Raw genomic sequence first — 21,132 nt, forward strand, 5'->3', positions numbered from 1 at the left:
GACCTTCTTGTGAGGCGCTGGCCTCAGTGACCTCATTCCTAATGCCCATCTGCTGGAGCCCTGTGGAAGCAAGAGCAGACACACTGCCCACATGAACACTGGCCTCCAGGCACAAGGGGATCTGCAGCCTAGCTCCCACCAGGCCCAGGCATTACACCCTCCCAGAGCTGTAACGAGGTTGGCAGTGACTCAAACAGGGTGCTGTGCAGCCCCACAGGGCGAGTAGACACAGCTGGGAAGAGCCCTCAACTGTGCGGCCTGACATAGACCTGGGTCAGGGAAGCGGGGTGGAGCCAACGCTTGGAGTAAAGGGGTGGTCGAATCTCCGAGGCTCTGGCCTCCGGGGCTCAGCTTCAGGCAGCCCCTATGGAGGAGGCGCGGTGTACGCGGTCTCCAGCCGTCCTGGAGGGGTCTTCCGTCTCATCGGGGAGACGCAGTCCCGGGCGGATGTTCTGGCGGAGGGACCGGGGGGCAGGGGCTCCCGGAGCAGCCCTGCAGCCGGGTTTGTTTCCCGCTAGCGGACCCTTGCAGCAGGAGGGGCCCGGCACAGCCCTTCTCAGTGGCAGCGGCCTGCGGAGCGATGGAGTGGGGTGACTGCGAGAGCGGCGAGAGGGGTCCCCGGGAGGGTCGAATGGGGCAGGGCTCGGGGTGCGGCCCGGTTCTGCCACCACCGGGGGCTGGCGTCGCGCACCGCCCTCCGCGGCTGCCTCCCCCGCGCTCTCGCGGCCAACGACGGCCTTTCGTGCTCGTCTCCGCGTCACCCCGCGCCCCCCGGGTGCGTCCCGGGAGCGTGGGCACCGCTGCCATCGGAAACAACGGCTGTCACCGCTCCGAGAGGCGGCCCGGGACTGACGGGGGAGAGGGGACCCCGCGGCGGTCCCCGCACCGCGGGGACGTCACGAGCAGGCGCAGGAGCGCAGGGGTCGCTGCCCGGGGCTGAGCGGGGGCGCGGGCAGCGGCCGTGCGGGGGGACGCGACCCACGGGGTCCTCGCGAGAGCGCGCCGCCGCCAGCTCGCCTGGGACCGTCGCCCTGGGCCCCGAGGCCCAGACCGCGGGCAGCGAGCGCACGCGGCACCCAGGCCCCGCCCCCGCACGCCGGAAGCGGAAGTGCGCCACGGCGCCCCGAGCTCTCTGCGCAGACTCGCCGCGGCGCCCCGGGACCCGGAAACACTCGCCGAGAACCCGCCCCGCCCGCCAATAGCGCTGCCGGGACCGCGGCGCTTCCTTTCTGCGCTCGCGCTCGGCGTGGTAGCACCAGGTTGGGGCGCGGGCGGGCGCGAGGCGCGATCGGGGCGGGGTCGGGGGTCTGGGCGCGCGGGGCTGGGGTCGGGGGCCGAGGTCGGGTCTGAGGTCCGGGGTCCGGGCCCGGGCGCGCGGACACCACGTCCTCACGGCGCCCCGCGGGCTCCCGCAGACGCGCCCTCGACATGCAGAACGACGCCGGCGAGTTCGTGGACCTGTACGTGCCGCGGAAATGGTGAGGCCCCCGCCCGCCCTCGCCACCCGCGACCCCGTCCTCCCCCCAGCCCCCCGCCTCACTCACTGCGCTCCTCCCGCAGCTCCGCCAGCAACCGCATCATCGGCGCCAAGGACCACGCGTCCATCCAGATGAACGTGGCCGAGGTGAGCCGGGGAGGCCGTCCTGGGGGAGGAGGCTCCGCGCGGAGGGAGCGAGGTCGGGGCAGCCCGGGATGGGCGGATGGTTCCCTAACGCTGGGTTTAAGGCTGCAGGCGCTCGGGTGCCATCTTTGTGACCCCCGTTCTGTTTATAGGTTGACAAGGTGACAGGCAGGTTCAACGGTCAGTTTAAGACCTACGCCATCTGCGGGGCCATCCGCAGGATGGTGAGTGTGGCCTGGCTTTGCTCTGGGGGCCTGCGAGTGGGGAGTGGAGGGGCGTCATCCTCCTGGTCCTCAGGCCCGAGCGTTTGTGGGCAGGTAGACTGCTGGCCGCCGCCTCCTCCGGGGGCGGGGGAAGGGCGCTGGGGCCTCTACCTGGGGGCTTCCCAGTTATCACGGCCCCGTGTCCAGTCAGGCTCAGGCCGTGGGGCTGGGCGAGGCTGCCCACGCTGTGCTGTCAGCCCACTTGTTCAGTCGGGATGGCGATGTGGCTGGACAGTGCAGGGGAGATAGTCCCAACCTCCGTTTTTCTAGGGCGAGTCAGATGACTCCATTCTCCGACTGGCCAAGGCCGACGGCATCGTCTCAAAGTAAGAAGAGGGCTCCCGTGTGGACACAGAGGCCTAGGGCTTTCCAGAGGGAAGGGTTTCCCATTGTCTTTCCTTTTGTTCTAGGAACTTCTGACTGGAGAGGATCACGCATGTGGAATACTTGTCATAAATAAACAGTTAAAACCCACCCGTGTTGGTTCGTTCTCTGCCTGAAGGCATGTGTCCCTGGGCTCTGGAGGGTCAGGGCCCACACTGTGCTGTGTGTGGTTGATGAGGGGCTGGTCAGTTGAAAGGAAACAACTTACGAAGTATGTTGCAAAACCACATTTTACTTCAAAGCACAAATCCGTTACCATTTGCAAACTTGGTGACACGTGACTGGACGGTAAGGTCAGATAGTCGCTTAACACACGTTTACATCCACAGCTACTGGGTGCTGAGGGAGTGGCACCAGACCCTTGAACATACCTCAGAGCTCTGGGCTTGTAGAGGATGCCAGGTCAGGCTGAAGTTTGCCTTAAATACTAGCTTTGCTGCAGTGACTTGAGTACCACACAGTGGCAGCTCTTGGCGTTAAAAAGGACACACTGAGGGGAGGGTACAGATGAGTTTGGAAAACAACTAAATCTTACCACATAAATATGCAAACTTAGATTACTGTATCAGCCGTTCTTACGTCTGTATATAGAAATTCCCACGGAGGTGTGCCCTTCGAGGCTAAGTTGTAAACCAGAACATAGACTTTGGAAGTCAGTGCCTTACAGGGCTTGTGATGGGGGGTATCCTTGGGATGCTGGGCTGGCAGGACAGGGTGCTTCCCAGAGGCAAGCTGCCCGGGGCTAGCAGCTTCCAGCCCCCTCCCACGGCGGGGGGGCGGCGGGCAGGTGGGGTCAGGGCCATCTTGGAGAGGACGGGGAGGCACTGCAATAAATAAGGTAGGAATGTGGACTTGGGCTTCGACCTCCATCCTGCAGTCTCCCGCAGCCTGGGCAAGTGGACAAGGGAGAAGGAGCAGCACGCGGGTGCGGGGAGCAGGCCTGCAGGTGGCACGCCTCCAGGGGGCCCAGGCTGAGTGCTGGTGGTCGACGGCTGTGACGGGCAAAACTGGCCTTCCTGCAAAGCACCAGTACACACGGACAGACTACGGGCTGGGGCTGTCCCCAGCCCCTCCAGTGATGGGTTAAAGGACAGCAGTAGGGAAGCAGCTTAATGGCCAGCCAACATGGTCACTTTTGAGACCAGCTGACCCATGAAGGAAAAAACAGTCCTCTGTTCTCCAGTGCTGCTGCTGGGGCCGCAAGTGGAGAACTGGACACAGACCTGGGAGAGGTGAAAAGGGGCCTGCTGACACCGGGCACAGAGCTGCACAAAAAGACCATGACTGCTCCTTGGGGTCTGCTCAGTGGGACTGGCTGCAGGGCAGGACAGCTGCTACCTCCTGCCAGGAAGAAAAAGGCATCAACGCTGACCCTTTGAGGGGCGGGGCTGTGGAGTGGTCTCCCCGCTTGAGGATCACGTGTGGTTTCAAGTCACAACTTCAGCAGACCCCGTTCAGCCAATTTTTGTTCCTTCAAAATAAAAACAACTCACAGGACCAAATCCTAAACAACAATGAATACACTGTTTTCCCCCATCACACTTGCTCAGGAAGATCAAGAGCCAAGAGCCAGTGGTCATCCTGAAGGTCTAGTGTCACAGGCAAGCAGAGTTTTCCTGGTGAGCGGGCAAGCATGGGCCCCCAGGGGTGGGCTTGTGTCTGGGCCGAGGCCGGTGGGGTGCGACACTCGTGCACCAGAACTTCACAGTGACGCGATGCTTGGAAGAACAGAGGTCCGAGAGTGAAAATGGACATCAAACCAACCATGAGTCTGCCCTTGCTGGCTTAACCTGAGGCCAGAGCTCTGCTTGTGGACGTGGGGTCGAGTGGAAAACCCGGAGGGGCTCTGCTGGGCTGGGAGGGAGCCGGGCCATGGGGGCGGGGTGCGCCCCACAGCGCTGCGTTTGCACATCCAAAACCCGAAACAGCCCAGGTGAACCTTCGGTGCGTCCACTTCCGTGGCCTCGGTGTGTTCACTGAGCTCTGGAAGCCGTCCCCGCTGCGGCGCCAGTGCAGTGGCTGCAGGGCTGAACCAACCAGGTGCTGCCAGGAGAGAGCCCAGTCAGGGCTCACCCCCACGCTTTCAAGTCACAGGTCCTCTGGCCACAGCAGGCTCAGGCACGTGAGAAGGAAGAAACAGGAACAAAACCCCACAGCTGCTTCATGAAATGCAGGAAGGTTCTCAGAATACCGTGGCGGCATGGTGCCTTCTGGAATGAAAGCAGGGTCCCTCCAGGGGAGCGAGGGTGTGAGGGCTGCACAGCAGCCTCACTAGGCGGGTGCAGCAAGGGGGCCGGGACACGCATTCAGGGGCTGGGATACCCCCCGGCCCACAAACGCACACGGGGCCGCCGTGGCTTGGAGCGCCTCCCCTGAGCGGCGACCGCTGCGGCTAGAACTGCTGCGTGAGGCGTCTGTAGTGAGGTAACACCTGGTTTTCCGGGAGATAGAGAGCGAGCTCCAAGGCCACGAGCACCGTGAACTCGAAGCCAATGAGATCCCGTCTGTTGAAGCGAAACCTTTCTTCTAACTTCTGTGTTGAGGAAGAGAGAGAAGTTAAGCACAGCCCTCCTCCACTCCCACCTAGGTGAGCAGCTAGGGCGTGGGCAGCAGGCCCCGCTCCAGCTTAGCTGGCAGTTGGATGACCACCCTCCCCTCGGGGGTGCCCAGCCTAGGGCCAGGGGTTCCCGGAGCCGACGGGGCACTGTGGTCAGGCAGGGAGGCCGGGCGGAACCACGGACTCACGTCGATGAGCTGCTTCACTTCATTCTTGCGGAGGTCGCTGCTGATCTTGGCGGCGAGCAGCACGCACGCCCCCGCGCACAGCTTGCGGTTCTGCTTGTTGAGCTTGCCCTGCAGGACGAGCTTCTCAAAGTACACATAGGCCATGGACACCGTCACAGGCTCCAGGCTGCACTCCTCGGAGAGGTTCCGCATCTCCCGTTTCAAACTGCGGGTTTACACGGAAGCCAAATGCTCGTGGGCTGGGGAAGCAGCCACCCTCTCCCTGTCCGAGAGGTGTGCCTTTGGGCCATTAGAAAAGCACCATTTCCTCCAGGCTGGCGCAGCCCAGCACTAGGGCCCACAGCATGGTGGGCCAGCAGCAGGCTGGTCTTGGCGTCCACTAGCCCCTTGGTGGGGGGTCTGTAGCACCCCTCAACTGTACCAGGTGGCCCACAGACTGCCTACTCTCCTGTGGCACCCAGGTTTGGGAGGAAACATCCAGTGCAAAGGCCCTGAGGCAGGAGCATGCTGAGGCGGTGTTTGGACTGTCAGATAAGCCCCCATTGCTGCTGGGGGATGGTTAGTGGCATGGGATAGACAGGACCCCAGCAAAGAGCAGTGATGGGGAGCCCCAGCTGGGACCAGCTGCCTGGGCTCAGGGCAGCTCCACCACTTACCTGCCCCAGGACCCTGGGCAAGCCACCTCGGCCCTCGACTTCCTCACCTATTGAAGAGGATGCCTGCAGTGCCCGCCTCACGGGCTGCCTCAGCACAGTGATGAGGCTCAGTGGGCATGACAAGTGGAGGCCTGACCCATGGTGGGGGAGCTGGCTGCTGGTAGTGGTCACATGGCAGGAAGTGGGTGGGCTCGGGGGGCGCACCTGGACTTGTCAAGCTTAGGAATCTACCAGAAACAGGAGAGGAGAGACCGACAGGGCCTCGCAAGATGACACACGTCAGCAGTGGGCTTAGGAAGACCCCGTGGCAGCCCAGAGACATCGCCCGGGCCCTCCTCACCTCCTAATTTTGCTCAGCGTCAGCTTGATGTGCGGGAACTTCTCCCGGAAGGTCTCATTCATGTCCTTCTTGAGGTCAGAGGGCTTCACGTACTCTATCACCGTGGTCTGCAACAGAGAAGGGCGGCAGGTGGGACATTTCACACTGGGTCTGCAGATGTGAGTGCCTAGTGGCTTCAGAGGCGCTGGGTCTGTGCAAACGGCACACCTCAGGATAAGGGCACCAGAGCCAGGGACGTGGGTCGGGAGACCCAGGCTGCCAAGCCCGTGGGCCGAGGGCCAGCGCTGACCCCTGGCAGTGTGGCTGGCGCTGCTCCCTGGCCTGCCGCATGTCCCCCACCTCCCCTGAGGGGCTGCTGGTGTCCCGGGGGTGGGGGTGGCAGCCCTGCCCCGGACTTGCCCACAGCCCCACCCAAGCCCCAAGAGGCAGGACCATGTGGGCATGTGGCCCGGGTGGCCACTCCATACCATGTACGACGCGAAGATGAGGACCCGCTTGTGCTTGCCGCAGGGCCACTGCGGGTCGTCCAGGAGGTTGGGGTTGTACTCCAGAGCATCCCCCACGTCGGCCCCTGCAGGCAGAGGCAGCGCAGACGCCGTGAGCCCCGGCTCTGGTCAGCCGGCCCCTGCCAACCTGAGCCTCGGTCAGAAGGCGCCTGGCACCGGGGCGCATCATCATGAAACAAGGTGGGTGACACTCCTGGGGTCCAGGAGGGGCTCTGGTCATGGGTCCTGTCCCCGAGGGCTGGGTGGGAGGAAGGATGTCCTGACAAGGAGGCCCCCTGCCCCTGGAGCCATCTGTGGACATGAGTTCTCTCCACCACCCGCTCAGGCGGAGCGCTGGTGCCTGCTTCATCACGAGTCCCTCGTCTCCCGCGAGGCCGCGCCCTGCCCCACCCCCCACGCCCAGCCCCCTGGACTGAGGCCTGCGGGCTTGAACGTGACTCATTGGTCTGCCTGCCACATAGTGTCCCTGGCCCAGCCAGGGTGGCCGCCTGCTCTGCACCTGCTTAGGGCACGTGGGGTTACCTAGTTCCGGGCCGGCTGCTGCTGCCTTGGCAGGGGCAGGTTTGTATCTTGACCCCGGCAGAGCCCGGGGGACGCTGGGCCGGGACTGGGGCAGCAGGCCATGGCCATCAGTCTTGTGTGTGACCAGGGCGTTGGTGGGGTACAGGAACTTGGCATAAGACACAACCTGGAAAGACAAGCGCGTCAGGGCTCAGGCCTGCTTGTTTCCAGGCCCCACAGCCCTGTCCCTCTTTTACCCCTTCCTGCTGCTGGAGCATTGCACACAAATGCTCCCCTTACGTAGACACAAAGGGACGAAGGAACCACACAGCTCAAGCTGCTGAGGGATAATGCTCCAGGGGAGCCCTAGCTGGGTGCTGCTCACTCACTTGAAGTTAGTGTTCTCAGTAACAGGAACATTTTGGAACTCCGTCCTCGCCATCCCTTACTTGGGATACGCAGGACAGGACCTTTCTTCCTGCCTCTGAAGCCCCCTGGCCTCTGACCACCAGTGCAGAAGGCACCCAGGACACCCCCACAACTCAGGTCGTTCCTCGTTTCCCGGGGCTGAGCGAGACCCTCGGGCCCATTCTCACAGGGCTGTGTGGCCTTGCACCTTGCACTTTATAAGATGAAAGTGAAACATGATTTCATGTCTATTTCCTTCATCAATGCGAGTTCTGTGCCCCCAGCCCCGACCGTGTGGGGCACCGACTCTTGCCTTTCCATCTGCTCCCAGCTCAACACCTTCCAGCTCAAAGACCATCTCAGAAGGAACGGAAACGCCGCCAGACGGATGCCTCTGCTTCTGGCTGTCCACCCTCAGGTCACTGCAGCACACGGATGGGAGAAAGCTGCTGGGCCCTCGGCCTGCCCCTCCTGCAGGAGGGGAGCAGAGCCTCCGGGCTGGCAGCTCGCCCCCTTGGCACCTGCCATGGCCCGAGGCTGAGGACATGTGCTGTGGCTGGGAGGACAGCAGCGCCAGCATCACAGAGGACGCGGTGACGACTCCTGTGCTAAGGACCGTCTGGTCTCGCTCCTTCCTAGTCCCAGACACTTCCTGTTGAAACGCCCTGGTGGCCGGCAGCGATGTGGCCCCACAGCACGGACCCAGGCTCTGCCTCAAGCCTGCCTTCTGGCCGTGTGCCCTCTGCCTGACGGTCAACCCTTGGCCGGCTTTCCCTACACCATCTGATGTCAGGTCACACGGCACCGACCCTGCCCTCCTTCTTCCCAGAGGGACACACGGGACACAGCTGCCTGGACTGGTCACAAGGACGCAGAGCAGTGTTCCCACGAGGACAAATGTCCCAGGCACCTACATTTAGGCAGCTCAAACAAAATGACGGTGTGGACACACTCCCTCTGGAGAACTAGGACCGGAAGGGCCTTCAGAGCTCGTGAGAAGCTTCAGTGGAAGCTGCTGACCGCTGTGAGGCTGCCAAGCCGGGGAAGGCCAGCCCACACCTCCCTGCACCGGGCGTGGACCAGGTCACTCACCTGACCCGCAGGCCTTCTCCATAGGGCAGGACTGAGAAGGCTGCACACAGGGACCGCTTGGCACAGATCAGGACAATCCTGCGAGGAGGGCAGGGAGTCAAAACAGGGTGACAGTGTTTCCAGGGAAGACCCCTTCCTGCCTGGACCCAGGTGAAGGGAACTGCCCCAGGTGTCCAGGGGACTCTCAGGGCAAGGGGCCCCGTGCCACAGTCAGTCAGCCTGGCCACCCCAGCTCTCATTGGTTCCCTCCAGGTGCTTAATAAGGGCGTCCTGTTGGCGAGCCTGTCCCCTCCACGTGATGGGTGCACGGGAAGGGTCTGGCCTGCCCCATGCAGGCAGGGTGGAGGCCAGAGCTGGGGGTCATAGTTCACCCATGAGAGGCCAGTCTTTGGAGGGCACCGGAGGCAGAGGCACGTGCCCAGAGGACTGTCTCATTCAGAGGGCACATCCTCTGCCATCCTGGAGGGGTGGGAGTCTAATGGCATCAGAAAGTACCCAGTTACACACTGTGAGACAAAGAGACCTGGGAGGTGCCTCGCATGGGAGCAGCAGGAAGGACAGCCGTCCTCCCGTCGGGGCGGTCCCGCGCCTGCGGCCGCCGCCCACTGATACCTGCTATTCCTGGTGTCATACTGCCTCATGTTCTTGATGAAGTGAGTCTTCTTCAGGCCTTTGTGTCTGGGGGACCCAGATATGTGTTTGGTTCTGCAAGGTGACAAACAGGTCACTCCTCCCTCCCCAGGACCCTCTCTGCCCCCCAGGCGAGTGGTGGCCAGGGACCTGTACCTTTGGACGGAGGCACATCCCACTGCATCTTCCAGAAACTCAAGGGAGCAGCGCTGGGAGGCAACTCTCCTTCTGTGAAGGAGACAGCGCGGGGCTCAGAACACAGCCAGGGGAGGCTACCTTTGAGGGCGCTGCCCAGGGCTGGAGCAGCGCTGCTGTGGGGAAGGGCCCCTCATGGACCCAGGGCCGCGCTCGGTCACTCCTGCCGCTTGGGCACCGTGCTCCTCTCCTCTCTTCTCCCCCTAGGCCACGGGCCGGGCCCTGGGCTGAGCTTTGGCAGGGCCACCCAAGGACCAGAGCTTGCCATAAGAAAATGAGGGGCACCGTGCTGGGAGGGGTGGCCGGCCACACCCTGGTCTGCCTGCTGCCTGGGGGAGCTCAGCCAGGTGGTGCTAAGAGCCCTCTCAGGCCCAGGATCGGTGGGGTGGCCCGGCTCACCTGTGGCGGGCTGCAGGCAGAAAGAGGTCCTCTGCAGGTTTGAGGGACCTGGCGGAAGCCCCTGGAAGGGGGTGTGGTGGACTGGACTGGGGTCCCTTCGTGGCTCTGCAGGGCAGCTCCTCGGACAGGCACGAGTCCTGCCAACCCTACCCATGACCTCACGGCGCTGCGGCCGTGGGAGGTACCCTGCCTGGTGCTATTGCCAGTGCTGACAGACCGGTCCGCATGCCCACATGGGCCCCGTGCACCCCGATGGCACCCTGCCCCTCCCCCAGGAGAAGCAGGCAGAGGGGGCGTCCTGGGGACACGCGGGAGCACTCAGAGCGCGACTCAGGCCTCTCACTTGTGCCTGGCTGCTGTGCTGCCTGCCTGCACACGAGCCCCTGCCTCCCGCCACAGGGCCCTTGCAGGGCTGCTCCCTGTCTGGAACACTCTTTTCCCGGCTTTTCTGGTGGTACCTCCTCCTCAACTTCGAGCTCAGCTCACTCTCTCTGGGGCAGCCGCAGCCCTGGTGCCCGCCCACTACCCTCTGACCGCGTGTCAGGGCAGTGCCTGTCACCCAGCAGGGAAGACAGCACATTGGAGCGCTCGCTTGGCACTCAGCGCCCCTGTGAGCATCCAGGAGCTGAGGGATTTGCCAGACCCCTTACACCGAAGCCCCTCCTCTGGACAGTCCCAGGTCTGGCGGCCAGATTCTCCTTGGAGCAAAGCCCTGTCCAGTGACAGGGAGAAGGTTTCTGGACCCGCTGCTTAGTGCCAAGCACGTCTACTAGGCCTGACTGGTCCGGCATCAGCGCCGAGGAGGGTGTGAATAAACGGCGATCTCCCTACAGAAGCTGGCGGTAGGAGGGCCGTGAGCCCGCTGGGCCCAAGCAGCAGGCGCCACGGGGCTGGGGAGATGGAGTCAGACTCCTCAGGAGGCACACACGTGGCCTCGGGTCAGGCCTGCAGCTGGAGCCCAGAGGCCCTCAGACTTTCTGGGCGGTCAGGGAGCAGTGGAGCTCAACCTGCCAGGTGGGAGTGGGTCCTCAGTGACCGCAGGTGACCAATGATCAGTGCTTGATGACAATAGTCTTCTGAGTGTGACGATGGCACTGTGGTTGTTCTAGAGACACACACGGAGGTGTTTACAGAGAAGACGACCTGTTTGGGTCTGGGTGAAACCCACCCTGAGTGGGGGCCTCAGCAGTACCCAGCATGTACTGGGGAGCTCGGGAAGGCAGCTTCCCATCCCGAGTCGGGGCCTTCCCAAGCCTGAGAGCTCAGAGACCCTGCGTGGGCTGCACCCCCACCCCCAGGTCAGGCTCACGGACCCAGGTTATTGGCACCAGGGCCACCACTGTGGTCACTGGTCGACCTCCTAGTCGTCACGAGGGTTGATGTTTACATTTCACCAATAAGAACCTCATGACAAAGCCACGGCGGCGGGGCTGCCGTCCCTACACCTGCCCAACAGGGAGGCTCCAGAGGGCAGGTCCTGCGCTCAGATGGGCTGGGCATGCACCAAGTGCCTCGCATGTCAACAGCAGCCGTTTCATTAAGAGAGAGAGAGCCGAGTCTGGCTCCTGGGGAGGGGCGGAGAGGAGGGCTCGTCCCCAGAAGGCCACTTTTGGGAGCTGCTGCCTGCCTGGGCACAACATTTTCCTCGTGGCATCTCAAGGGATCCCCTCCCAGCAGGAGCCCTGGTTACGGACGAGGCCTGGCACCTCCCTGGGTGGGGCCAGCCTGGAGTCCAGGTCACTAAGAGCCAGTGCATCCTCCAGGAGCTGGGGCGAGGGACAAAGTCACTGTCACATGGGGGGACAACTGTGCCAGCAAAGGTGTTGCAGCTACCACCTCACGCCAACACACAACTAAAAATGGCAGCACAGAGAGGCTCGGCACCTGCTTGAGGTGACATAGCCAGGCAAGTCCTGGGGGGGTCCCAAGGATGTCACCTTGATGCCAGAGTCCATATTCCCTTTTTTCTTATTTTTTTTAAAGATTGGCACCTGAGCTAACAACTGTTGCCAATCTTCTTCTCTTTTTTCTTTCCTGCTTTTTTCTCCCCAAATCCCCCCAGTATATAGTCGTATATTTTAGTTGTGGGTCCTTCTAGTTGTGGCACGTGGGACGCCACCTCAACATGGCCTAATGAGCGATGCCATGTCCACACCCAGGATCCGAACCCTGGGCCGCCAAAGCGGAGTGTGCGAACTTAACCACTCGCCCACGGGGCCGGCCCCAGAGTCCACATGCTATTTAAGTCTTTTACAAGACAAAGGCAACAGGAGCTTGTTGAAAAGAAACTGGAATTGAACACTGAAGTCTAGTAAAATCCTGGGTGCCCCACAGCTGCCATCTCCAGAGAGGCATGCCCACCTGCCCCCTGCTTGTGACGGGCCAGAGGGGAGCACTCGGGGGTGAATGTGCAGGACGAATCAGCTAAGGGGCCAGGCTGGGACAGCAGGGCGGGAAGGGCTGTGGGGAGGAGGGCACCAGGGCCTCTGTAGGCAGGCGTGCTGCCTGCTCAAGGGGCAGGAGGAGGGGCGAGTGGGCAGACACCCAGCATTCTCAGAGGCCTGGAGTGGGGGCCAGGTGAGTGCTGACCCTGTGGTGGGGGATGAGGCTGGCCCTACCTGTCCAGTGAGGATGCACAGCAGGATCCATGCCGGGAAAGCAGCCAGCCCAGGTTGAGACAGGACTGTCCCTGGAAAGCTGTCTGTCCTGTTGCAGAGAGCTGGCTCAGAGGCCCCACGGAGCAGCCCCATGTGGCTCTCTCCAGCTCATTTCCTCAGGTAATTTCCCCGGTGAGGCTGTGGCTCCCGCAAGCTGTGAGCTCATTCGCAGGGCTCAGGCCAGCAGCAGTTTCCACGAGGCTCCTGGCCCTGGGGCAACAGCAACATGCTCCCAACCAGCCTGGCCTCGGAGCAGCACCCAGCGGAGCCCAGCTCGTTCCTCCCGCTAGTGCCGGGTTCCTGCGGGAACCGTGCCGTCCATCTCATACTTCAAAATCTGTTCCTGTCGGGTTTCACAGAGCCGGGTCTCCGTGGTTTTCTTCTCTTTCCTTCGTCGGAGGTATTTTACATTGAACTCAACCCTCACAACAACTCAACAAGATGGGCAGTATTACCACCCTCAGTTCATAGGTGGGGAAACTGAGGCACAGATCTGGCGAGCAACTTGCCTGAGATCACACAGCTGGTACGAGGTGGAGCTGAGACCTGACCCCAGCCAACGGCCTGCGTGCTAACCTGCTGCAGCCCTGCCTCTGCCCAGGTTCTGCCGCCTGCCCTGGTGCCACCCCCGGCCCACCCGTCAGGTGAGCTGGCATCCAGGCCCCTCCTGCACGCTTTCCTCAGTGCTCCTCTGCTCCGTGGAAGTCTGGCCTCCACAGGGCACGTGCCAGAGACGAGTGTGCTGGCTGCTCCCCAGCTCGGGCAGAGTTGTGGGCTGGCGGCTGTGGGCACTCTGGGAATGAGAGCTGACGGACAGGAGAGGGGCAGTCTGCGGCACTCCCTGGGTGCTGAGGTGACCGAGCCTCAGGCACGCCCCCAGCGGCCAGTCTGCACATTTCCCAGAAAGCAAAGCAAACAGAAAAGCCAGCCATCGAGCACGAGGCCTAGGGCCCCAACCATCGGGCAGGGCCTGCCCTTCCCAGGACACGGACCAGCGCCCAGCACCCCGTTCAAGAGAAACTGCGGCCACTTGCGCCCTGGCAGTGGCTTCCTCCCGAGGCACGTGGAGGCCGGCAGCCCCAAGGTGAGGCCCCCACAGCCTCGCACACGGCCCAGCAGGACAGCACCACCAGGCATGGACCTGCTCTGGGCTCCCATCCCGAGCTGCTCGGGACCAGGGAGAGAAGTCGGAACCTTGTGTCGGGGGAACTGGCTGAGGAGCCCCTCTCGGGGTGCGGATGCGCTGTCCCCGAGCTGTGGTGGGTCCCTGGCGTGTGTTCCTGAGTAAATGCAGCCACTGTGCTTCACACATGCATTTCACACCTCCATCCAAAAATGCTAAAGGCAAACAAACTGCCAAGAATGAGTCTGGGCTCTCTGCTCCCTCGGCTGATGCCCTGCCCGGGACGCTGATGTTCGGGCAAACATGAGACACCCCCGAGCCCAGGAAGCCCTCCCTGCTTGGCCGCCTTCAAGTCACACAGGATGGCATCCACTCGTGCGTCGTGCCCCCACACGTGGCAGCAACTGGCCCCAGATTGCCTGCATTTGACTCTTTTGAGAAGAAGGGGTCCGGGGCATGGGGGGCTGCCCAGAGGGCAGAGGCGACTGCCGCATTTAGCAGGGGCCTGCTCGCCCCTCCGGCTCACTTTCAGAATTGCCTCTTTACCAAGAGGTGGCCAACACCTGCCCCCAGACACCTGCTAGGCAGGAAGAGAAATTCTATTTATCAGACAGGGTTTCTAGCATCTGATAAACTTCCTTTACTTTGTAACTAAGAAACGTCCAGCCAGGAAAGGGCTCCTGTCTGAGGTCTGAAGACCACTCAGCAGGGGCCACGTGAAGGGGCTGCTGTCCGTGGGACCAGATGGTCTGTCTGAGAACAGGCCAGGCCCCCTGAAGAGGCCACTCCTCTAAGTCCAGCGGCCAACAGGTGCCAGCACCAGCCACTTTGACACTTTGGCCCCAGGACAGCGAGGGCCAGTCCACGGCTCCATCCACGCCTGAATGCAGCACCTGGCACCCCGAAGGCCCTCAGTGCATACCTGCCCGACAGAGTGGCCAGCCCTGGGTACCCTATCTCACCAAGTCCCTGCCAGGCCAAGCAAAACTCCCAAATTCCAGCCAACCCCTCAGCGAGACCCACAGCTTCCCCAAGTGATGGGACCCGACATGGCGGCCCTGGGGCCAGGCCTCGGTCTTGGCAAGGCCTCTGGGCTGCCACAGGGCCACGTGCCTCCAGGCTCCAACCTCGGCGACCACCTCCAGCTGTTTTCCAGCCAGAGAACAAGAAACCCCAAAATCAGAGATGTAAACAAATTGCCAGATGCTACACTGAAATTGGTTTAATTTGGACAGATGCTTGGCAGCTTCCTGCCAAGATGGCAACTAAAATCCCAGCCCCTTTCTCAGAACCATCCTGAGCGAACGCTCCAGAATCGTGAGGGTTTCTGCTCCCAGCTCACCTTCCTCCTCATCGGTAGCGTGAACACTAACGAGGGCTGCTGTGGGGTGAACTGTGTGCCCCAAAAAGATATTTTGAAGTCCTAACCCGACACCTGTGACTACGACCGTACTTGGAAATAGGGTTTTTGCAGATGTGATCAAGAAGGTGAGGCCTTTAGGGTGGGCCCTAACCCAGTGCTCCTATAAGGGTCCTTATAGGAGATGAAAACCCTGGGCGAAGACAGAGACACACAGAGGAGAAGTCACAGGAAGACGGAGGCAGAGACTGGAGTGATGATGTGGCCACAAGCTCAGGGGGCCTGGGGCCACCAGAAGCTGGGAGAGGTGGGACGGACCCTCCCCTGGCCGCCCGAGAGCACAGCCCTGCCCACACCCTGACCTCAGGCTTGTCCCCTCTGAGACGGCGAGGAAGCCCGCTGCTGTGCCGCTGCCCAGGTGGTGGTGCTTTGATACAGCAGCCCTGGGCCTCGGAGGAGTGAGGAGAGGAGCACCAGGTGGCAGTGAGGGTGCTGCTCCCGGCCCAGCTGGAGAAGCCGAGGCCGGCCTGCTCGTGAGTGTTAAGTGAGCACAGTGTTGAAATGAAAAGAGATACTGGGTTAGAAGTTCCACGAGGAAAATAAAGATTCTGATGATTCGCTCGCTGGCTTAGAAGAAAAAGCCACATCAGACTGAGCCCCGAGTATGAACCACCATTCCCCGCTGTGGGCTGAGCCACGAGGAGCCCTGCCAACCTGGCTGGAACAAGAGTCCCCGCTCGCCTGGCCCTGGCCAGCGCTACACCATGCTGAGCCCTTGACATTCATCTGACCACACAACAGCCCCTCGGGCAGGGAGTGCTGAACGCAAACCCGTCTCACAGGGGAGCAAACTGAGGCTTAGAGAGGCCCGGGCACCTGCTCAAAGTCACCGTGCTCCTGAGTGCTGGAGCTAGGATTCCAACCAGGCCTGTTCCCAGAGCACGGCTCAAAGACCCCACCCAGGAAGCCGACACTGGGGAGAGAGCCTCAGAATTTCAATTCCTAAAATCAAACAGCCCTCAGAGCCCAAAGCCCGCAGCCGGCAGCCCCTCTGCTAGGCCAGCCTCGCCGCAGGCACTCAGCAGCGACTCTGCAGCCCTGTCTCCAGACCTGGGGAGCACAGAGGGAAACGGACGGTCCTCATCCTGGGGGCTTGCTGTGGGCCCCCATCTGTCAGGGAGTGGCAGTGACTCCCAGACACAAGGGCAGGGCCCTGAGCGCAGAGCTCGCCTCCAGGAGGGACAGCTTCTGCTCGGGCAGGTGTGGCCCTGAAGGGCGGGAAGGACATCTGAACGGGGACTTGCAGGCCAAGTAGGAGGGAGGGGCAGGAGAGGGCCTGGCATGGGCCAGGGAAGGGTGGAGGGACACAGGGCCGTGGTGGGTGCAGCAGGAAGGGCAAAGGGCACCCTGACTCACATCGCACCCCACGCTGTCCCAGCGCCCTCCCCCTCCAGAAACAGACAGCTCGGAGCATCACTGAGCACCGTGCCATGCTGGACTCCTGCTTACAGGGGCTCCCCTGCAGCATCCACGCTCTGGGAAGTCCTCCCGCTAGCACAGCTCGGCGGGCAGGCTGCTGGCCTGTCCTGTTCACAGGGTCTGGCCCACAACAGGGGCGCCTGAACCGTTTGCTGAAGGGACAGCCTAAAACAACACGTGGTCTGCCCAGGACTCACACATGCAGCCGGAGAGAAGATGGAGACTCCGCGTCAGACTGCAGGACCAGGACCATGAGAGGAGAGCAAAGCCACACCCACAAAGCACGGGCCTGGCTGCAGGTGAGCCGCCTTTCCTCTGAGCCCTGTCAAGACCCCACGAGTCCTTGCACACAGAGGGGCCTTGCCACTCCACCCTGGAGAGTCATGGAATGACTGAACAAGACGCAGTGTGACCCGGGATGTCCTCGGGGCTGACTGCCGCCAGGAGACACGACCACTTCACGGGAGAGTCCGCCAGCCAAGGACAAGCAGGCTTTAGGGCTCTGTTTTTAAAATGGGCTGATTTCCACGAAGAAAATAGTTTTTTCTTAACATTACTCTCCTCTCGGATAAGCAGTTCCACCTGCCCAGGTGTGCCGGGGGCACGGTGTCCAGCTGCCACATTCAGGCCAAACTATCCTCTGCCCCACTCAGCCCCCTAACGGTTCCCAGAGCCTTGTCCAGGCTTGTTTGTGGAAGGGGTCAGGTCCACAGGCCTCCTCTGGGCCAGCCTGGGAAGCAGCCGCCTCCCTACGGCTGGAAACACCTGCGTCTATGGAGAGTGACAGCCATCCTTGGGCCACTCAGAACTCTGAACATAAAGTCGAACCTGGACAACAAAGCGCTGTAATCTGGACTCAACCCTCGCAACCAAAGACCCACAGAAGAACTTCGACACCTTGACCCGCCTGAGGGCCGGGGCGTGAGGTGACTAGGTCCGCGCAGCCGTGATGGCCTTCAGGTAAGGAGAGTCACCTCTGGACACGAGGGATCAGCGGCCGGCTTCAGCCTTGGCCCCCCATGCAGGGCACGGAGCCACAGGCTCTGCCCTCAGCCCCTTCCGCACACCTCCAGGGCCGGCCTCAGTGCATGCGCCCCGCGGCTCTGTCCTGCAGACAAAGGGCTAAGCAGTGGCCTTTGACAAGGGACTTCCAGGAGCAGCCAGTCCTGGCTCCCGGGCCCAGGAACCAGTTGCTCCTCAGGGTGAGGGTGGGGGCTAGCCCCAGGGTCTGAAGGGAGGGGCCAAGGAGGCAGGGTCACCTGGGAGCCAGCGCTCAAGAATACGGAAGCTGCCGCTCTGCAGGTGGATGTGGAAGGGTCTCTGGGAGAAGAAAGTGGGGCATCTGGCAGCCAGCGGCTATCTGGGCAGGGGGCACAGCCTGGAGGGCAGAGCTCAGCGGTGGGGGACTGCTCTGAGATGGGCTGAGGGATTCCCAGAAGTGGAATCAGGGCAGGGGAGAAACCGCAATCGGGTACGGGACAGGCTGACAGACATGGATGCTGAGCTCTGAGGGGAGCGGGGGCCAGCAAGGAGGTAATGGGGGGACCAGTGACCAGCAGCTGCGGTGTAATGGGCTGGGAGGTCCAGTCTGGTGCAGAAAACTCTGAGACTAGATGTCACAGTGCAGGGAAGACCCCTGGCCCACACAGAGGCGTCATCCAGCTCAGCAAATACAGGGGGACATTTAAGAGATGTTTGGGAGTCCCTGCGTCCAGGGGACTGAAATAAAGCAGGCTGGGGAAGGGGTGTGTCTAGAGCTGACAGGGCTGTGTCTGGGGGCTGACAGGGGCTGAGGGAACCCTGAAACCCACATTCAGGAGACTGATAAGGTTGAGAGGACCCTGATCCCATACCCAGGGGCTGGCAGAATTAAGGGGACCATGACCCCTATATCTGGGGACCCACAGGGCCTGAAGAAACCCTAACATCAACGTCCAGGGGGTTGAAAGCCCCAGACAACCCCTGACCCCGACATCTTAGGCTGATGGGACCCAGGCACGACTCCCCTCCCTGGGCTGGCAGGGTCCAGGACACTCCAGCGCTGTGTCTGGGGCTCCCAGGCGACCAGCGTCAGCCCCCGATCCCCAAGTCCTGCGCTCACCGGCCGCTGCAGCGCTGTGTCATGTGGGGCCCCAGGGCCCCCCGATGCCCAAGCCCTGTGCAGATGGGCCGGGCCGCCCGCCCCGGCCCGCGCTGCGGCTTCCAGGTCACCCGCCCCCGCGCTGCCCGGCCGGCCGCACTCACCTCTGGCGCTGCCCGTCCAGGCCCAGGCCCAGGCCGAGGCCCAGGCCGGCGGGGGGGGCGGGCGCGGGGCTGAGCAGGCCCTGGGGCGCCGACGGCCGGCCCGCGGGCGCGGGCAGCACGGCGGGCGGCGGGGCGCCGCGGGCGGGCGTGGGCTCGGGGCCCGCGGGCGGCGGCGGCGGCGCGGGCGGCTCGCGGGCCTCGGCGGGCGGCGGCGGCGGCGGGGGCTTCTCGCCGCCCGGGCCCAGGCTCGGGGGCCGCCCGTCCAGGGAGATGTTGTTGAGGAAGAAGAGCGCAGCCTGGCGTCGCCGCGAGTCCCCGCGCCTCCGCAGCGCCTGCGGCGGGGCCCTGGCGGCGGGGCCGGGGCCGGGGCCGGCGGGCGGCGGGGCCCTGGCGGCGGCGCCGGGGGCCGGGCCCGGGGCTCCACCCGCCGCGGCCGCGGCCATCCTCCGACTGCGCCGCCGGTCCCGCCGCCGCCACCGCCCGCGCGCGCGCACGCGCCCGCGCCCGCTGCCCATTGGCCGAGGCGCGCACACATGCAAATACATCGCCGTCGCGCTCGCCCGTTGGCCAGAGCCGCGCCGCGGGCGGGCGGGGCGCGGGGGTGGCTCTGCTGGGTCCTAGAGGCGGTCCCGAGGGAGCCCTTGGCCGCACGCCCGCCCGCCCTCCCGCCCACTGGGGCGCCCAGCGAGGCCCGGCCTGGGGCGGGCGATGGCGGCGCCGCGGTTCGAGTCCCTGCCTCGGAAGCCGCAGCCGCGGGGTGCCGGCGCCTTGTTCCCCTTGCTGGGCTGCGGCGTTCGTGCTCAGCCTCGGTGGAGCCTGCTTCCCTCTCGGGGGCGTGTGTCTGTGGGGGGGTTGGTGCAGGGGCTGAAGCTGGGCCGCCTGCCGTCCAGTGCCTGCCCCCCGAGAGCCCCACGGCTCCCCGGCATGGTCAGCGGTGCCACCTGGTCTCCCTCGTTGACTGAAGGAGGGACGGAGGGTCTGAGGGGAGCAGGCACCTGTTTGCTGTTGGGGGCGGTCCGGGCCTTCAGCCCCAGGCAGAGTCTTGCACTTCCCTCAGCAGCAAAGTGACCTTGAGCCTGGTGGTGTGTGGGCCTCATTTCCTCTTCTGCACCCGGGTGACTTCACAGCCAGTGTCATGCTCAGGTGCTGCCTTCTGGAGCGCCCAGGAGCCCACCTGTGTCTTGGGAGGCGGGGTCCTGCAGCCACCTCTGTGCCACTCACCTGCTCTGTCCAACTTTCTGCCTGTGGGTTTATTTGTCCTTAAGGTGGTGACAGTGGTTTTGATCTCAGGGTATTGTCAGGTTAAGGGGCTCCAGGTGCTTGCCGTTTGGTTAGCCCATAGGGCTCAGTAAATGCACCTGAGTGTATCACGCATGGCACATTTTTCCAGCGTTTCTTCTGTGCCAGGTGCTGGGCTGGGGTTGGTGGAAGTGGACACAGCCCTGGCCGGCAGGCAGAGCTCTTTGAGCTGAGGAGGTGGGCATCGACGTGCATCAAGGAAATGGGTGAGAGTTTCTGGTCTCAAGTGGCATGAAGACAGTCATCACTGTGATCATCTGTTAGGCCCTCATGCATGGCCCGCTCCCCGTGCAGGCCCCTTACCCATCTCCCACCTTGGCCGTGTTTCCTCCTACCAACCTTTGTTTGCCACCACGGGTAGGCTGTCCAATGCCCAGTCTGTCCCCTTTCCTTTTCCCTCTGCCCTTCCAAAGTGGCCTTCACAACCTCTCCCTCACCTGGGAGGGAAAGTGGGCAGTTTTCTGTTGGGTAGAATGTGGGGTTTGACCAAGTGTGTGATGGGGACTGAGTGTGCACCGTCAGGTGTTCCTGGGGAGTGGCATTTCTGAGAAATGGAAGGAAAACTACGCATTGAAGGCCCCTCTCAGGGAGTCCTGGTGCCCGCTGATGCTGGGGGTGGGGTGGGTGGGGGTGCTGGGACTGGAGTAGCTAAGAGTGTGGGCTCCAGATTCAGGCTCCTCTGCCACCTGCCAGCTGGGTGACCTCGGGTGAGTTACTTACCCTCCCTGAGCTTCAGGTTCTCTGCCTGTACAGTGGGGGTGCTAACCGTGTGCTTCGTGAGTTTCCTGTAAGGGAGGAGTCTGACCAGGACTACAAGTGCTGAGCATGGCATGGGGCACGATGGGCCCTCCGTCCTGGCCAGCTGTGACTGTTAGAAGGACCCCGACAGGTGAGGGGAGACTGACAAACTGGGAGCTAACAGTTAAGCTGATGTCAGATGAGGAAAATAAAAAGGGAGCAATGGGAGGATGGAGTGATGGAGGGATGTTACCCCTTTAATTGCCCCTCAGCTCCAAATCCGTGCTTGTCTGCTGTGCCGTGATGGAGCTGGCCCTGTAGATGTTTCTCTTTTGCCACCTGGCACTCTGTTCAGCTTTGAGGGTGCTGAAGGGACTCTGGGAGGAACGCGGTCTCCTTCCAGGTCCTGTTGCACTCTCTCCTGGGCTCTGCCCTGTGTGGATTCTCCTCCACCCAGGGTGCCCGTGAGCCAGACTCAGCCTGCAAGTCGAT

At 62.8% G+C, this 21,132-nt stretch overlaps 2 protein-coding genes across 7 annotated transcripts; one reads left to right on the forward strand and one right to left on the reverse strand.

Moving 5' to 3' along the window:
• The first annotated feature begins 1,144 nt into the window (after positions 1–1,144).
• RPS21 (ribosomal protein S21) lies at positions 1,145–2,358 on the forward strand. 3 transcript variants are annotated; one of them, XM_044747992.2, is made up of 6 exons: positions 1,145–1,259; positions 1,416–1,478; positions 1,561–1,624; positions 1,774–1,845; positions 2,155–2,210; positions 2,295–2,358. In XM_044747992.2, the coding sequence occupies exons 2-6, from the start codon at positions 1,429–1,431 to the stop codon at positions 2,302–2,304; spliced, it is 252 nt and encodes an 83-aa protein (XP_044603927.1). In that variant the 5' UTR covers positions 1,145–1,259; positions 1,416–1,428; the 3' UTR covers positions 2,305–2,358. The 3 variants fall into 3 exon arrangements, with proteins under 3 accessions (XP_044603927.1, XP_070342339.1, XP_044603926.1); XM_070486238.1 differs by having other exon boundaries at positions 1,231–1,249; XM_044747991.2 differs by lacking the exon at positions 1,145–1,259 and having other exon boundaries at positions 1,317–1,478.
• A 124-nt stretch (positions 2,359–2,482) lies between these two features.
• Positions 2,483–19,069, reverse strand: CABLES2 (Cdk5 and Abl enzyme substrate 2). Of its 4 annotated transcripts, none has more exons than XM_070486234.1 (11): positions 18,604–19,069; positions 9,303–9,374; positions 9,129–9,194; positions 8,517–8,594; positions 7,738–7,846; positions 7,038–7,203; positions 6,477–6,580; positions 6,010–6,116; positions 5,717–5,896; positions 5,014–5,218; positions 2,483–4,801 (listed from the first exon to the last, which is right to left on the reverse strand). In XM_070486234.1, the coding sequence occupies exons 1-11, from the start codon at positions 19,044–19,046 to the stop codon at positions 4,661–4,663; spliced, it is 1,671 nt and encodes a 556-aa protein (XP_070342335.1). In that variant the 5' UTR covers positions 19,047–19,069; the 3' UTR covers positions 2,483–4,660. The 4 variants fall into 4 exon arrangements, with proteins under 4 accessions (XP_070342335.1, XP_070342334.1, XP_070342338.1 ...); XM_070486233.1 differs by having other exon boundaries at positions 9,129–9,221; XM_070486237.1 differs by lacking the exon at positions 5,717–5,896.
• Positions 19,070–21,132: the final 2,063 nt, after the last annotated feature.

Source organism: Equus asinus, chromosome 15 (genome assembly GCF_041296235.1).
Source record: "Equus asinus isolate D_3611 breed Donkey chromosome 15, EquAss-T2T_v2, whole genome shotgun sequence".
NCBI lineage: Eukaryota > Metazoa > Chordata > Mammalia > Perissodactyla > Equidae > Equus > Equus asinus.

Excerpts from the sequence above, each read along its gene's own strand:
- RPS21 (XM_044747992.2), top strand. The coding sequence starts at position 1,429 with ATGCAGAACGACGCCGGCGAGTTCGTGGACCTGTACGTGCCGCGGAAA. Across the intron at positions 1,479-1,560 it reads CTGTACGTGCCGCGGAAATG|CTCCGCCAGCAACCGCATCA; the intron begins GTGAGGCCCCCG and ends CTCCTCCCGCAG. Across the intron at positions 1,625-1,773 it reads TCCAGATGAACGTGGCCGAG|GTTGACAAGGTGACAGGCAG; the intron begins GTGAGCCGGGGA and ends TTCTGTTTATAG.
- CABLES2 (XM_070486233.1), bottom strand. The coding sequence starts at position 19,046 with ATGGCCGCGGCCGCGGCGGGTGGAGCCCCGGGCCCGGCCCCCGGCGCC. Across the intron at positions 7,204-7,737 it reads AGCTGGGAGCAGATGGAAAG|GTTGTGTCTTATGCCAAGTT; the intron begins GCAAGAGTCGGT and ends TTGTCTTTCCAG. Across the intron at positions 6,117-6,476 it reads TCATCTTCGCGTCGTACATG|ACCACGGTGATAGAGTACGT; the intron begins GTATGGAGTGGC and ends TCTCTGTTGCAG.